Source organism: Panicum virgatum, chromosome 2K (assembly GCF_016808335.1).
Source record: "Panicum virgatum strain AP13 chromosome 2K, P.virgatum_v5, whole genome shotgun sequence".
Lineage (NCBI taxonomy): Eukaryota > Viridiplantae > Streptophyta > Magnoliopsida > Poales > Poaceae > Panicum > Panicum virgatum.
The window spans coordinates 53,345,675-53,358,988 of record NC_053137.1 but is presented as its reverse complement, the minus strand read 5'-3'; the positions used below and the strand labels follow the sequence as shown (position 1 = coordinate 53,358,988).

Sequence of the window (13,314 nt, the reverse complement as noted above, 5' to 3'; positions counted from 1 at the left end):
GGCCTGAGACACACACCTTCCACCTCCCTTTGTCGGGAGATGTCACCGACCCTACAGGACGTTGCGGTGCTGCTGGGTCTTCCTATTAGTGGGGATGCCGTAGGGCCTCGTGTTGTCCCGTCTACGTGGTTGGACGATCTAGAAGAGCGTTTTACAAATATTGACATCGCGATTGATGTAGAGGAGCACCCAAAAGCAACAGGGCCTGCCAAGTCATGGATTCTGCAGTTCCAGGGACATACCTCGTTTTGTTATGAGTAATGTTAGAGTTATGCTTTTGACAAGTGCAGTTATGGTTTTATTTTATAATTGATCTTGTACTCATAAATGTTCATCTTTTCTATGCAGTCCAACAATTTGGCACATGATGCTGATGAGGATAGCGTCACTCGATCCCTTGAGACATAACTGTTGTGGTTGTTTGGATATATAATGTTCAACAACTCACACGGGGCCTGTCGTGAATCCAAAAGGTGGGCCACAGCCGGGTGACGTAGAGACCCGCCTAATCCCATTGGGTGGTTACTCGCGGAAGTGCAAGCGATTCCTCAGACCTACTCATGAGGCAAGAACACAAGAACACTCAAGGGTTTAGAGTGGTTCGGGCCGCCGGAGCGTAATACCCTACGTCCACTGGGAGATGTATTGCGCTCGTGTTTGTGGATGAGCCTATCCTCTGCCTCTAAGCCCTTTTTGAGACCTGAGTCTTTCTCTAGCGGGCGTCCTCCTTTTATAGCACAAGGAGGACGCGTACACAGGCGTTGGACCCCGATAGGTGGGCCCAACAAGGATGTATAGTATACCATGAAAAAGAAATTAACAGTGCATTGTGAATCTCTTTCTGGATACGCTTCATCGCCCTGTAGACTCTCTGATCGAGGGGGGTCTTCACCTGTCCCATCGGCGAGGCGCCCGTTGAGGCGGTGTAGGTTGCGGCGTAGACTGTTGGGTCTACCGCGTAGGCGTTAAGATACTCCGTCGCTGAGCTGTCATGTCTAACTGGCGTTGCAGATTGACGCGCGTGGCGTGGGTGGCGCCAGCGGCTGCACCGTGCGCCTTGGTAATTTGCGATCAACAGTACACCCTGTCAAAAGTCACCTCGGGCTCTGCTGTGGCAGAGCGCACTTAATCGTCTCCCGCATTTGAATGCGGTAGGTGGGCGAGTCTTCCCGGGGAAGCTTCGCGGCAGCGCGCGCGTGCCTGCACCTGTGAACACGTGGCGTCTCCGGACCCCCTCAGGCGGGGTGTCTGTTCCCTCCCCGCTGGGGGGTCCGGATAGTATATGAAGTCCGTGACCCCATGGGAGGTTCGGGGGCCCCCGGCTGTTTTGGCTGAGCGCTCCCTTCTCCGGAACACGTGGTGTCACCGGACCCTTCCCTAGCAAGGGGCGGGTCCGGGACCGTTGGTCTGGTGAGATGGAGCCGGACCCTAGGGGTCCGGCTGCTCAACTCCTTAGGGCGTAGTTACGGATAACTACGCGAGTCTTGACACAGCAAGAGGGGATACCCTAGTCCAGAGGTACCGGAGTGGACTTGGGCGACCGTGGCGAGCGGTCTCCACCGGAGCGGGCCACCGGAGTGGACTTGGGCGACCGTGGCGAGCGGTCTCCGTCGGAGCGGGCCACCGGAGTGGACTTGGGCGACCGTGGCGAGCGGTCTCCGTCGGAGCGGGCCACCGGAGTGGACTTGGGCGACCGTGGCGAGCGGTCTCCGCCGGAGCGGGCCACCGGAGTGGACTTGGGCGACCGTGGCGAGCGGTCTCCGCCGGAGCGGGCCACCGGAGTGGACTTGGGCGACCGTGGCGAGCGGTCTCCGCCGGAGCGGGCCACCGGAGTGGACTTGGGCGACCGTGGCGAGCGGTCTCCGCCGGAGCGGGCCACCGGAGTGGACTTGGGCGACCGAGGCGAGCGGTCTCCGCCGGAGCGGGCCACCGGAGTGGACTTGCGCGACTGTGGAGAGCGGTCTCTGCCGGAGCGGAACACCGGAGTGGACTTGAGCGACCGTGGCGAGCGGTCTCCCCCGGAGCGGGCCACCGGAGTGGACTTGAGCGACCGTGGCGAGCGGTCTCCGCCGGAGCGGGCCACCGGAGTGGACTTGAGCTGTCGCCATCAATCCGACGAGATACGCCACCGGACCTCATGGTAAGGCATAGGAAACCATGCCTTATACTAGAAAAGAGTCCGGACCCCTTGGTACGGCAGCTTCGGATACTAGGGTACTCGTAACAGGGCAGTGAAGTACGTAGGCTTAGGGTATATTACCAGGCTAAGCTGCTACGCAGAACTTCTCCACCCCAGGATACAAGCACCACTTCTCCGGAGCAGGTCCCTAGGAGTTTGGACCGCCTTCCAGCTAGAAGGGGTATCCCAACCTGACCACAAGCCAGCAACTCAGTTTGGATCGTTAGCAACAAAAGAAAAAACTCCATGCGGGAGAAAGAAACATGCAAGCCGAACGGACAAGTGTCATTAAGTTAATGTAAAGATAAGACCGAGAAAGCAAATCTCCTTCATTACTTGATTAGTGGTGTACATCAGAGGCCGGGATTACGAGGGCGGACCTCTATTGCTCTGGACCACTTGCTGGTGTCACCTGTTGTGTGATGAAGCCAGAGGTCGGGTTTATAAGGGCGGACCTCTACCGCTCTGGACCACACGTAGGCACCACATCATTACTAAGGAGAAACTCTCTCAACCCTATCGAGGAGTAACCTGCAGCTGCCATTCGTAAGGCATGCACTTCCCGGCCGAAGTGGAACTGCCACCTTGGGGATTCTTCATGATCGTCGTAGGCGAAGGCGTCCTGAGTGTGCTTGTACATCATCATCCAGCATCACCTCGGGAGCTCGCAGGGCTCTTCCCAGCACAAGAATTGTCCCTCGGTCAGATAGCATGGGAACAAATTCTTTGGCTTTGAATGGGAGTGGCCCTGTCGTTGCCAGCTGTCGATGGAAGCCAGCCCGATGGCCGCTCATAGTGAGCCGAAGCCAGCTTGACACCCTGGTGCTGCGGAAGGACGGGTGCTCGTTTGGACGAGCACGAAGCGTGGAGAAGGGCGGTCGTTCACCGGCTCCACCTTGGTGCTGGCACAGGGGCCCCGCACCTTGTGGCAAAGGTCGACGCCTGCCTGCAGCAGCTCCAAGGGAGGCATGAGCTAGGCGAGGGAGAAGGCGACAGACATCCTTCCCGAGCCACAGCCGTCGGCTCCAGGCCCCATCTTGAGAGGAAACCTTGAGCCGTCGCCGTGCCGCCGCAGGGGCCCCCTGGTGGTTGCTTGAGAGAAAACCTTGAGCCGACACCGGGTCGTCGTAGGGGGACGCGCAGCAGGCGTCGCCCCTGCGCGCCACCGTGCCGGCTCTGAGGTATCGTCGTGGCGACGCACAGCAGGCGTCGCTGCCGTGCGCCCCCGCACCAAGGACACTGCTGCCTCGGTGTCAGGGCATGCGGCGTAGGTGACACCGTGTCTCTCTTCATCTTCTTGTCGTCGTTGTAGAGGATGTGCTCAACCTGAGGAATCAGGAGGTGAGCGAAGATCTGGCCAACGATTGCGCGCTCCCCACGGACGGCGCCAGATGTCGTGGCTCTAAGAGGAGGGCCACAGCCGGGTGGCGTAGAGCACCCGCCTAATCCCAGAGGATAGTTACTCGAGGAAGTGCAAGCGATTACTCAGACCTACTCCTGAGGCAAGAACACAAGAACACTCAAGGGTTTAGAGTGGTTCGGGCCGCCGGAGCGTAATACCCTACGTCCACTGGGAGATGTATTGCGCTCGTGTTTGTGGATGAGCCTATCCTCTGCCTCTAAGCCCTTTTGAGACCTGAGTCTTTCTCTAGCGGGCGTCCTCCTTTTATAGCACAAGGAGGACGCGTACACAGGTGTTGGACCCCGACAGGTGGGCCCAACAGGGATGTATAGTATACCACGAAAAAGAAATTAACAGCGCTTTGTGAATCTCTTTCTGGATACGCTTCATCGCCCTGTAGACTCTCTGATCGAGGGGGGTCTTCACCTGTCCCATCGGCGAGGCTCCCGTTGAGGCGGTGTAGGTTGCGGCGTAGACTGTTGGGTCTACCGCGTAGGCGTTATGATACTCCGTCGCCGAGCTGTCGTGTCTAACTGGCGTTAAAGACGGACGCGCGTGGTGTGGGTGGCGCCAGCGGCTGCATCGTGCGCCTTGGTAATGCGCGATCAACAATACACCCTGTCAAAAGTCACCTCGGGCTCTGCTGTGGCAGAGCACACTTAATCGTCTCCCGCATTTGAATGCGGTAGGTGGGCGAGTCTTCCCGGGGAAGCTTCGCGGCCGCGCGCGCTTGCCTGCGCCTGTGAACACGTGGCGGCTCCTGACCCCCTCAGGCGGGGTGTCTGTTCCCTCCCCGCTGGGGGTCCGGATAGTATATGAAGTCCGGGACCCCGTGGGAGGTCCGGGGCCCCCGGTTGTTTTGGCTGAGCGCTCCCTTCTCCGGGACACGTGGTGTCACCGAACCCTTCCCTAGCAAGGGGCGGGTCCGGGACCGTTGGTTTGGTGTGATGGAGCCGGACCCTAGGGGTCCGGCTGCTCAACTCCTTAGGGCGTAGTTACAGATAACTACGCGAGTCTTGACACAGCAAGAGGGGGTACCCTATTCCAGAGGTACCGACAGGGCCTATGCGGATAGGGTGCTTGTGCCTTATGCACAGAAGATCGCAGACGTAGCTATGAAGGAAATGCCTCAATACACTTGGGGTTCAGCGGTACTTGCAGCCACGTACCGTTGCCTCTGCAAGGCATCGGTGCAAAATAAGCACAATGCAATTCTTACAGGATGTCCGATTCTTCTACAGCTTTGGTCGTACGAGAGGATAGCAATTGGTCGTCCGATTATCGACCACTCATCGTATGAGCCGGATATGTACGGTGACACCGAGGATGATAGGCCGACCATGGGGACTCTCTGGTACGCTCGTCAGATACGGAAATGACTGCTACTCGTACAATTCTGTTGGCAATTCTGTTGTTTTGTTTGACCCTCTTTGTATTTCTTATTGATATATATTATTAATTTCGTGCAGAAGAGTTGGGCCCACTTACAGTCTCGGCGGTCCTATCCTGAGTTTGTAGCTGAGTTTGATCGGTTGACACCTGAAGACGTTGTGTAGGAGCCCTACTCCCAGTTGGCTATAAACACTCGTGCACCGTTCGGGATATCTTCGGTTTGCTCTCAGGACCAGGGCCTGTGGATGACAACTACAGCGTTGGTGTACGACGTTTACATTGAGGCCCACTGCCCGGACAGACTCAGGCGGCAGTTCGGTCAAATGCAGTTGTATCCTGTGCTGTCAGCATTGGATCGAGTCCAACGTCATGACCACAGTTAACGATTCATATGTCATTTCAGTGATAATGCATTGCTGCTTTACCAGATCCGTAGCCCGAATTTATCATGTTCTTCTTATTTCTATGAATATTTTAAATAATTTGAACGGTTTACAGGATCGCACCACCAGCTTTCTGATATGGGTCTTTCTTCGTATCCACCACCAATAGGTACGTATGATGAATATATAACAAAATAAATGACTTATAAGACAATGATTAAGATATCTTAATTGCTACTACATAGGGGCCACGTAGGATACCTTTGAGGCGAACTTCGAAGACTGGAGTCGGTTATTTTCTACACCTAACCAGCAGGCCGATCCTACCTTCCAGACACCTGTGGCCACCGGACGTCCAGGTAGAGACGTAGGGCCTCCAAACCGACACACCTACCCTACAGACCACGTCCACGCACAGCGTAAAAGAGGTCGACATGGCTGGGGTGGTTAGGAGGTGCTTCTAGTTATTTCTGTATTTTTGTTATGGACATGTCGTCATGTTATAGTTATTTCGTTTTTATGTATCACCTATTTCGTTCTCAGTTGCGTATATGTATGAATTGCTAAGTTATACTTTTTATATTCATATATTTTATTAACGGTTTTTATTTCTATCCAAAATATCTTAAACCACATCTAATGCCGCACTGCACGTTCATTTGCGGTGAGGAGGGGCCTGCCGCCCCCCTGCCGGGCGGGGGGCCAAAATGCGATTAATGTAAATTTTATTTACATTGAGGTCCCTACCGCCCGGCAGGCTGGCGGCAGGGGGCCGGCCGCCCCGCAGTCGGGATACAAATCTGTAAACTATAAAACAGAAAATATATTTTTGTAAAAAAACGATTTTCAAAAATAAAAAAATAAAAAAACGCCAAGCCACAGACCCGCAGTGCGGCAGGCAGCTCACCTCTCGCCCGGTCGCCCCCCTGCCCTCCCGCAGATCCAGCCACGCGCCCCCAGAATCAAGCCACAGACCCGCAGTGCGGCAGGCAGCTCACCTCTCGCCCGGTCGCCCCCCTGCCCTCCCGCAGATCCAGCCACGCGTCCCGAGGGAGGGGGGCGCGGGCGCAGGCGCAGCCACTGCAGCCGCCGCCCGGCCTCGCGGCCGTGTCTGCCGCCCGCGCCCATCCCGTCGCAGCGCATGGCCACCAGTTCGTTACACGTCGGGATCGGCGCGCGCGCTGGCTGGGGACGCCGGGCCTTGGCCAACGGACGAGCGGAAAGGGATCCCGCCGCGCCGCTGCCCACTGTTCCCTCCGGGTCCGCGCGCGCCCCCCGCCCGGGGCGGGATGGACGGGACGTGGGCGCCGCGCGGCAATCAGCGGTGGCCGCAGCGCGCGCGCCTGCGCCGGCTTCCCTCACGCGGTGGTACGGCGGCGGGACGGGACCACGAGGGGCCCGGCCACCCGGGAGGCACGGCGGACGTGGCCGGCACAGTTAAAAAGAAACAAAAAAACAAGTGGAAGCTGGCTGGCCGTCGCCCCGCGGGGGGGGGGGGGGGGGGGTCAACTCGGTTCGGCTCGGCCGGGGCGCGCGGGTACAGCGAGTAACAGCGGCGCACGGCTCGAGGCGCGGGGATGCCTGCTCCGGCCGGGCCGCGCGCAGCGCAGGCGGGCGGCAGGGCCGGCCGCTTCCGGCTTCGCTTCATTATTGGGGCCCGGACTTTCTCAGCGCAGCAGCAGGCACTGCCGCACTGCAGCGCGGCGGCATCGGGATCCTGTTCCCAACTTTTTCCCTCGCCCCGGCCGGAACAAGCCTTTCCCTTCCCCCGCCCCGCAGTACTTGCGGCCCTGCGGGGGTGGTAAAAACAAAACTCCGCTGCGGGCCGCCTCAAGTAAAAATCCTGGTCGCGCTGCTACTGCACGGCAGAGATGTTTTTTTAGCAGATTGCACATCGGAAAATTTCCACGGCAGAGATGTTAGTGACTGTTCGTTTCATAATTTACAAGAGCTTCCGAAGTCGTATTAGTACGATATTGCATTTTTTTCATGGACATTGATTGGCCTGGAGAGCTTCCGAAGTGGTCGTACGAGTGCAGAACACAGAGGTAAAGTTCACATCAGCGCATTCAAACGTGCCAGCATTGGCACATGCCCGTTCATCAGATGGAAGCCGTTTCGCCGTACGCACCCGAGCCGGCAGCTGCTCTCTCGGTGGCGCATGCCCGGCGGTCTCGGCATCCGCCCTGCTGCTGTGCGCGGCCGGGGACACTGAGAGACGACACCCGCGGGCCTCCACCACCGGCCACCGCCGAGCCGCCCCCTGCCTCGGCGCGGCCGAGGGAGGTGAGATCAGAGTTTCAGACGCCGCCGCGTCGCAACGGGGCGGCGACAGAGCCTGATCCCACACGAGCTCCAGAAGCCCTGAACCGGTTCGCCCTGTCGCTTGCGTTTGTTTCGCTCGCGGCCCGCAGGCCGAGAACAGAGGCGCCGCCGTACGCCGGTTCCCTCTGACTCGAGAATGAGGTGGATCGGCCCAGCTGACAGCCTAGTTCAGAGCAGCGAACAATAAATGGAACCGCCCGCAGCCGGGCCGCCCCCACGGCCGAGCGCAGCAGGAGCACGCCGCGCCCCCGGCCAACGGCCATCAATGCGCGCAGCCGCAGCTTGCGGTTTCGACGCACGCGACGGCACTGGTCGGTACGTGGTCCGACACGGCCAGAGTTAAATCTCTTCCAACTGCCCCTGCAGCTTCGAATTCTTCCCCATCACCACCCGTCGACCCCCGAGCCGAGCAGCGCCGCCCCATCGGGATCGCGATCCGATCGGAGGCCCGGCCGCCGCGGACCCGAACAGTGGCCGGGATCGGGGGCGCCACGCCAACAGTGGCCGGAACCGCCCGGTACAGTGGGCAACGTGGCCACGGCGGCTCGACGCGCCCCGTTCGCGCACGAAAGTTGCTGTACTGGGGCATGGCGGGGCTCGAGTCCCCGTCCTGCTGCCAACATGCCAGCATCCATCCCGGCCGGTTCCCGGTCTCTACAGCGGCGGCGCTTTTTGATCATGGATGGACGGACGCCATGCTATGCTAGCGGCTGCGACCTTGGTGGTGGCCATCAGATTCTATTCCAGGTGTGAAAAAGCTTAGTTCCGACGCTCGATCGATGGAGCTTTTCGGCAATCATGGGCGCTACTGCTCCATTGCTAGCGCTGAGGCTGCCGGATCGCCTGGGTGGCTTGGCCTACGTACAGTTTGCTCACGCATTGACAATAAGATGCTCGATCTAGACTTCTAATAATACGCTAGGAACATCAACTTATGGATGGGAATGTCAACCAGGCATCTTATCAAGCAGCAGCAGCAGGCTCCACAGAGAAAGAAGAAACCTCCGTGCAGAATGCCACGCTAACAAATGACCAAAAAAAACTACACAAGCTGGGTTCTCAGAATTAAAAAAATCACCGTCGGTCCAGGCACATACCATCATCCCTTTCCCTGCAAACCGGGGACTAACGGCTGACCGGACCCCCGCGACGTGTGTTTGCGTACACGGGGCACCCGGACACGCTGGTCGCCCTTGGGACATGGATTCCTTCCGGCTACGTCACGCGTATCTCCGACTAGATCCCCGTCACCTCACACACTGCCGCGCCCCTCCGTTTATTCAACGCCCCAGTGGCCAATCCGACGCCGGTGCCCGGTGACAGGCGCGTGACCCCGGTGATCGTGGCGAGGGCTAGTAATAAACAAGACGCCGCGAGGCGACAGCGAACGCCGCCTGCTTGGCAACGCGCCGGGTGCTTCGCAAAACGCCGGGCCGCGGCAAGGCTGGGCAAGTTGCACAGGAGAGCGGGAGGAGGGAGAGGGAGGCGGCCCCCCTCCTCCCGCGCGCATGTTCGGGGGGCTGGACCCCGCGGCGCGTCGCCGTGCCCGACTCGGCGCCGCGACCTTGAACTCCCGGGGCCGTGGACGGAGGAGAGCAGAGCAGGGGCGGATTGAAAGCAGCTGTCCGCGGCACGTAAAGCCGGCAGCAAAAGCAGCTCCCGTGTCTCCCGGTCTTGACCCCGCGCGGCGGACCAGGGCGGCGGGGCGTGCCGGGCCGGGCGGCGCCCGCGCCCGATTGACGACCTGGCGGTGTCGGCGGGGCGCAAGCGAACAAGGAGGGCAGGGCCAAGTTTTCTGGCAGCAGCAGTGCGCGGCGCGTGCTGTTCGAATAGACGGCGATTTTTCACGCCGGGATTTCTCTGCTCCTCCGTTCCTGTGGTGATCTCAGGAGCGTTCGCGCCCGCGGATATGGCGCCTCCGAGGCTTTGAATATTGGATTGGCCAAATGGGCAGACCCCGGGTGGATGGAAACATGCAGGCGGGGGTGAATTCTGGAGCACGCCACCATCATCATGCGGCAATCCTTGCGGTGACTGCAGGCTCCAGCACATTCCATTCCAGCTACCACGCCATATCCAGGAGGCGGCCCCGCACGGCAGGGGCAGGGCCAGCCCAGCCATCACGTTGCCCCCATATTCTGTTGGGCGACGGCACTGTGCCTGTACCCCCCTCCCCCCCCCCCTCTCTCTCTCTCTTCTACTCGTCTCTCTCTATCAGCAGCAGCCGTGCTGGTGTGGTGTGGTGCCTCTGTCCCTCTCGCGGCGCGGAAAGGAGAGAGAGAGAGGGCAGGCGCAGCATCGGCAGGCAATAAATGGCAGTTTAGGTGCGCGCAGGCTCATGGCGGCGTGGCAGGTCCTCTCTGTCGCCTCACCGTCTTAACTCCGGCCGCGCAGCGCGCACCACGAACCCCACCGCCGCTGCCTCCGAGCGCGCGCGCGGGGGTTTTAATCCGTGCCCAGAGCGCCTGAGCTCGCCTCCCACAGTACAGACTACGAGCAGCCAGGGGGTCCGGCAGGCAGGCGGCGGGGCGGCGCGCTGAGCTGACCGTCCGCCTTCACCACCACCTAGCCGGGCACGGCGCCCGGCACGGCGGCCTATGGATTTGGGCGCATGGCGGGGTTCCCTCTAGGCGGAGGAGGCCACAACAGCCACAGCCGCGACGCCCCCGCGCCGTCCGTCCCGCCGGTGCACCCCTCCGAGGCCGCCGCCGCCGCGTCCTTCCTCTACGCCGCGCGCGCGGGGGCCGGGCTGCAGCTATGGCAGCAGCACGAGCAGCAGCAGCAGCAGCACCCCTTCTACGCCTCCAACATCATCCGCTTCTCCGATGATCCGTCCGGCGCCGCGCCCTCGCTCACGGGCGCCGCGTCCTCGTCCTCGTCGCGCGGCACCCGGGGCGGCGGGGCCAGCGCCGCCGGCGGCGTCAGCTGCCAGGACTGCGGCAACCAGGCCAAGAAGGACTGCGAGCACCAGCGCTGCCGCACCTGCTGCAAGAGCCGCGGCTTCAACTGCAGCACCCACGTCAAGTCCACCTGGGTACCCGCCGCCAAGAGGCGCGAGCGCCAGCAGCAGCAGCAGCTCGCCGTCCTCGCGGCCTCCGCCGCCGCCACCACCGCCGGCGCCGGCCCGTCCCGCGACCCCACCAAGCGCCCCCGCCCGCGCCTCTCCGTCGCCACACCCACCACATCCTCGGGTACACATGCCAATCATGCACGTCGATTATCCTGCTGCCCGCGCTCGGCCTCGTCGTCTAATCCTGTCTCGTGATCAAATTCTTGTCTTGCGTTCCTGCGCGCAGGGGATCAGCAGATGGTCACGGTGGCCGAGAGGTTCCCGCGGGAGGTGAGCTCGCCGGCCGTGTTCCGGTGCGTGAGGCTGGGGCCGCTCGACCAGGTCGAGGCGGAGGTCGCGTACCAGACCACCGTCAGCATCGGCGGCCACGTGTTCAAGGGCATCCTTCACGACGTGGGCACTCACAGCCTGGGGACTCCCGGCGGCAGCGGCGGCGCCATCGAGTACCACTTCCGCCACGCCGGGGACGGGTCGCCGCCCAGCACGGCCGGCGCTGGCGATGTGGGCGGCGGCGGCGGCGGCGGTGGCGCGGCCAATGTCATCGTATCATCGGCTGTGGTGATGGACCCGTACCCAACGCCCGGTCCCTACGGCGCGTTCCCGGCCGGCGCCGCCTTCTTCCACGGGCACCCGAGGCAGTGACCGGCGGCGCGCCCTCGCCAACCGTCTCGTCGCTGTAACGACACCGTGCCTCCCATCTCTCGCTCCCTCGATCTGTCAATTTCGTTAGCTTCCCTAAATTCTTAGCTTCTTATTGAGATGCATAAATTGATGTTCCTTCTAAAGCCTAGCTAGCTTTGGCGCGCCTTAGACTTGTTGCTTTTTGGGATCATTTGATGAGGTGAGTAGCAATATACTCAAGCCACCGCAAATGGTTGCAATCTGACAGTTAGGGACCTTGATGAGATATTTGAGATGATTTCTTGCGCTGTTCTTCTTGTTCTTGCTAGTGGTGTTGTTAACTCGGATCTTATGATTGCGGTGTAGCTAGTTTTGCTCCCAGTACTATGACGCTAACGTTTCTTTGGTCTTTCTCCATGTAACTTCTATGCTGCATGTGTCTTCCATAAGGGGACCCCATTGCTTTACTACTTGCTCCTTTGCTCTTCAAAAGCTGAGCCCTAGAAACCTAGTTGGCTTTAATTGGTAGCTCGTGAATCCTTGATATGGTGTCGTGTTAAGTATTGCCTGTGGTTAGATGAGAGAGAGGGTCGAGTCATCATATGCTCATGCTAGCGAGACAAAATGATCCGATGATTGGAAGCTGTGACCGATCGAGCCATGCGCCGATCCCTTGTTTGATTCAGGTAGTTTTTTTATGTTTCCCAGTATATATAGCAACTCTGAGGAGATCTGGAGACGAGGGCTCGCACATTCTCGTGTTCTTCGTCTCTGACATTATCTTGTTTCCTCGTTGATCCCATCACGTCAGGTCCAGAATATTTATTTTCATGGCTTTTGTACAGCATCCTGGATTCCTACTATTGTTGCACAGGGGATTAGCCTGTTCGGGCATAACTTTTTCACCTCTGCAATGTTCTGGTCTTCTCACAAGAAATTATATTAATTTTTCTTTCTATTACCCAAGAAATGATTGCTAGACCAATGGTGCAGGACCTTGCACTTTGCTAATTAAGTTTCAGGTGGCATATGTGTGCCTTGTCAAGAGCATTGATAATTTAATGGCTTAGATCTTTTTTCTTTATTTGTACATGTGATGCTATTGCCATTATTGTTTGCGCGCTAAATTAGATAAATAATAATATCTTTTGATTCATTGAAATATCCATAGGCAATTGGGACTCTGAATATTAGGAGATGTTAAGTTGTAAGATGTTTAGTTTTCTAAGTCAAACTCCGTTGAATTTGAGTAAGTAATAGAAAAATGCATCAATTTAGTTTCATTAAAATCCAACATGAAATGTCTTGATAGTATATCCCTGTCTTATTATAGATGTTAATATTCTTCTTTCAACTTAGTCAAAGTTGGAAGAATTTTACTTAGGACAAAAAAATGAACATCTTATAAAATAGATCGAGTAATGATTCTTATTGACCTCAATAAAGCCTCGTGATTCTTCATATTAATTATAACATGTAATTTGTTTGATCCTGTTTTCCATGTTGTCTTGTTCACACCAAATTTTACTAATTCTCATTTCCTAGGCTCCCTGCTTGGTACGAAGTTGCATTAAGCTTAGCTTTAATCCTTGTAATGGTAGAGAACAAACACATGCAGACTCCTAACTACAGACTGGTTATATATATTTAGATGATTGGGTGCTTTTGTGGTTAGTTGTAATTTTGCATTCTATCTGAGAAGTAGCCTTTTTTTTGTTGATTTGATGCTGTCTCTTTAATAGGAATATTAAGTTCTGACGTCAAATCTTAATTTCAGGTTTTCAAAGCAAATTATATAGAACATGAATATTTTCAAGAACATTCTGACCTCAACATCTATATATCTGAAATTTTTTGTGATAATAACATCTGTTTCTGTTGGTTTGTCCAAGACTCTAAACAGTGATAATATCCTGCTAATATTCTATACCGATTTTTGTTG

General features: G+C 57.5%; 1 protein-coding gene across 1 annotated transcript; it reads left to right on the top strand.

Annotated features, from left to right (window-relative positions):
- Positions 1-9,879: 9,879 nt before the first annotated feature.
- Positions 9,880-11,684, top strand: LOC120685253 (protein SHI RELATED SEQUENCE 1-like). The gene is made up of 2 exons (XM_039967067.1): positions 9,880-10,872; positions 10,978-11,684. Exons 1-2 carry the CDS (start codon positions 10,293-10,295, stop codon positions 11,391-11,393), a joined length of 996 nt encoding a protein of 331 aa, XP_039823001.1. The 5' UTR covers positions 9,880-10,292; the 3' UTR covers positions 11,394-11,684.
- The last annotated feature ends 1,630 nt before the right edge of the window (positions 11,685-13,314 follow it).

What these genes read in the sequence shown, in the direction of transcription:
- LOC120685253 (XM_039967067.1), top strand. Translation starts at nt 10,293, where the DNA reads ATGGCGGGGTTCCCTCTAGGCGGAGGAGGCCACAACAGCCACAGCCGC. An exon ending in CACACCCACCACATCCTCGG is followed by an intron (nt 10,873 to 10,977) that starts GTACACATGCCA and finishes TCCTGCGCGCAG; the next exon opens with GGGATCAGCAGATGGTCACG.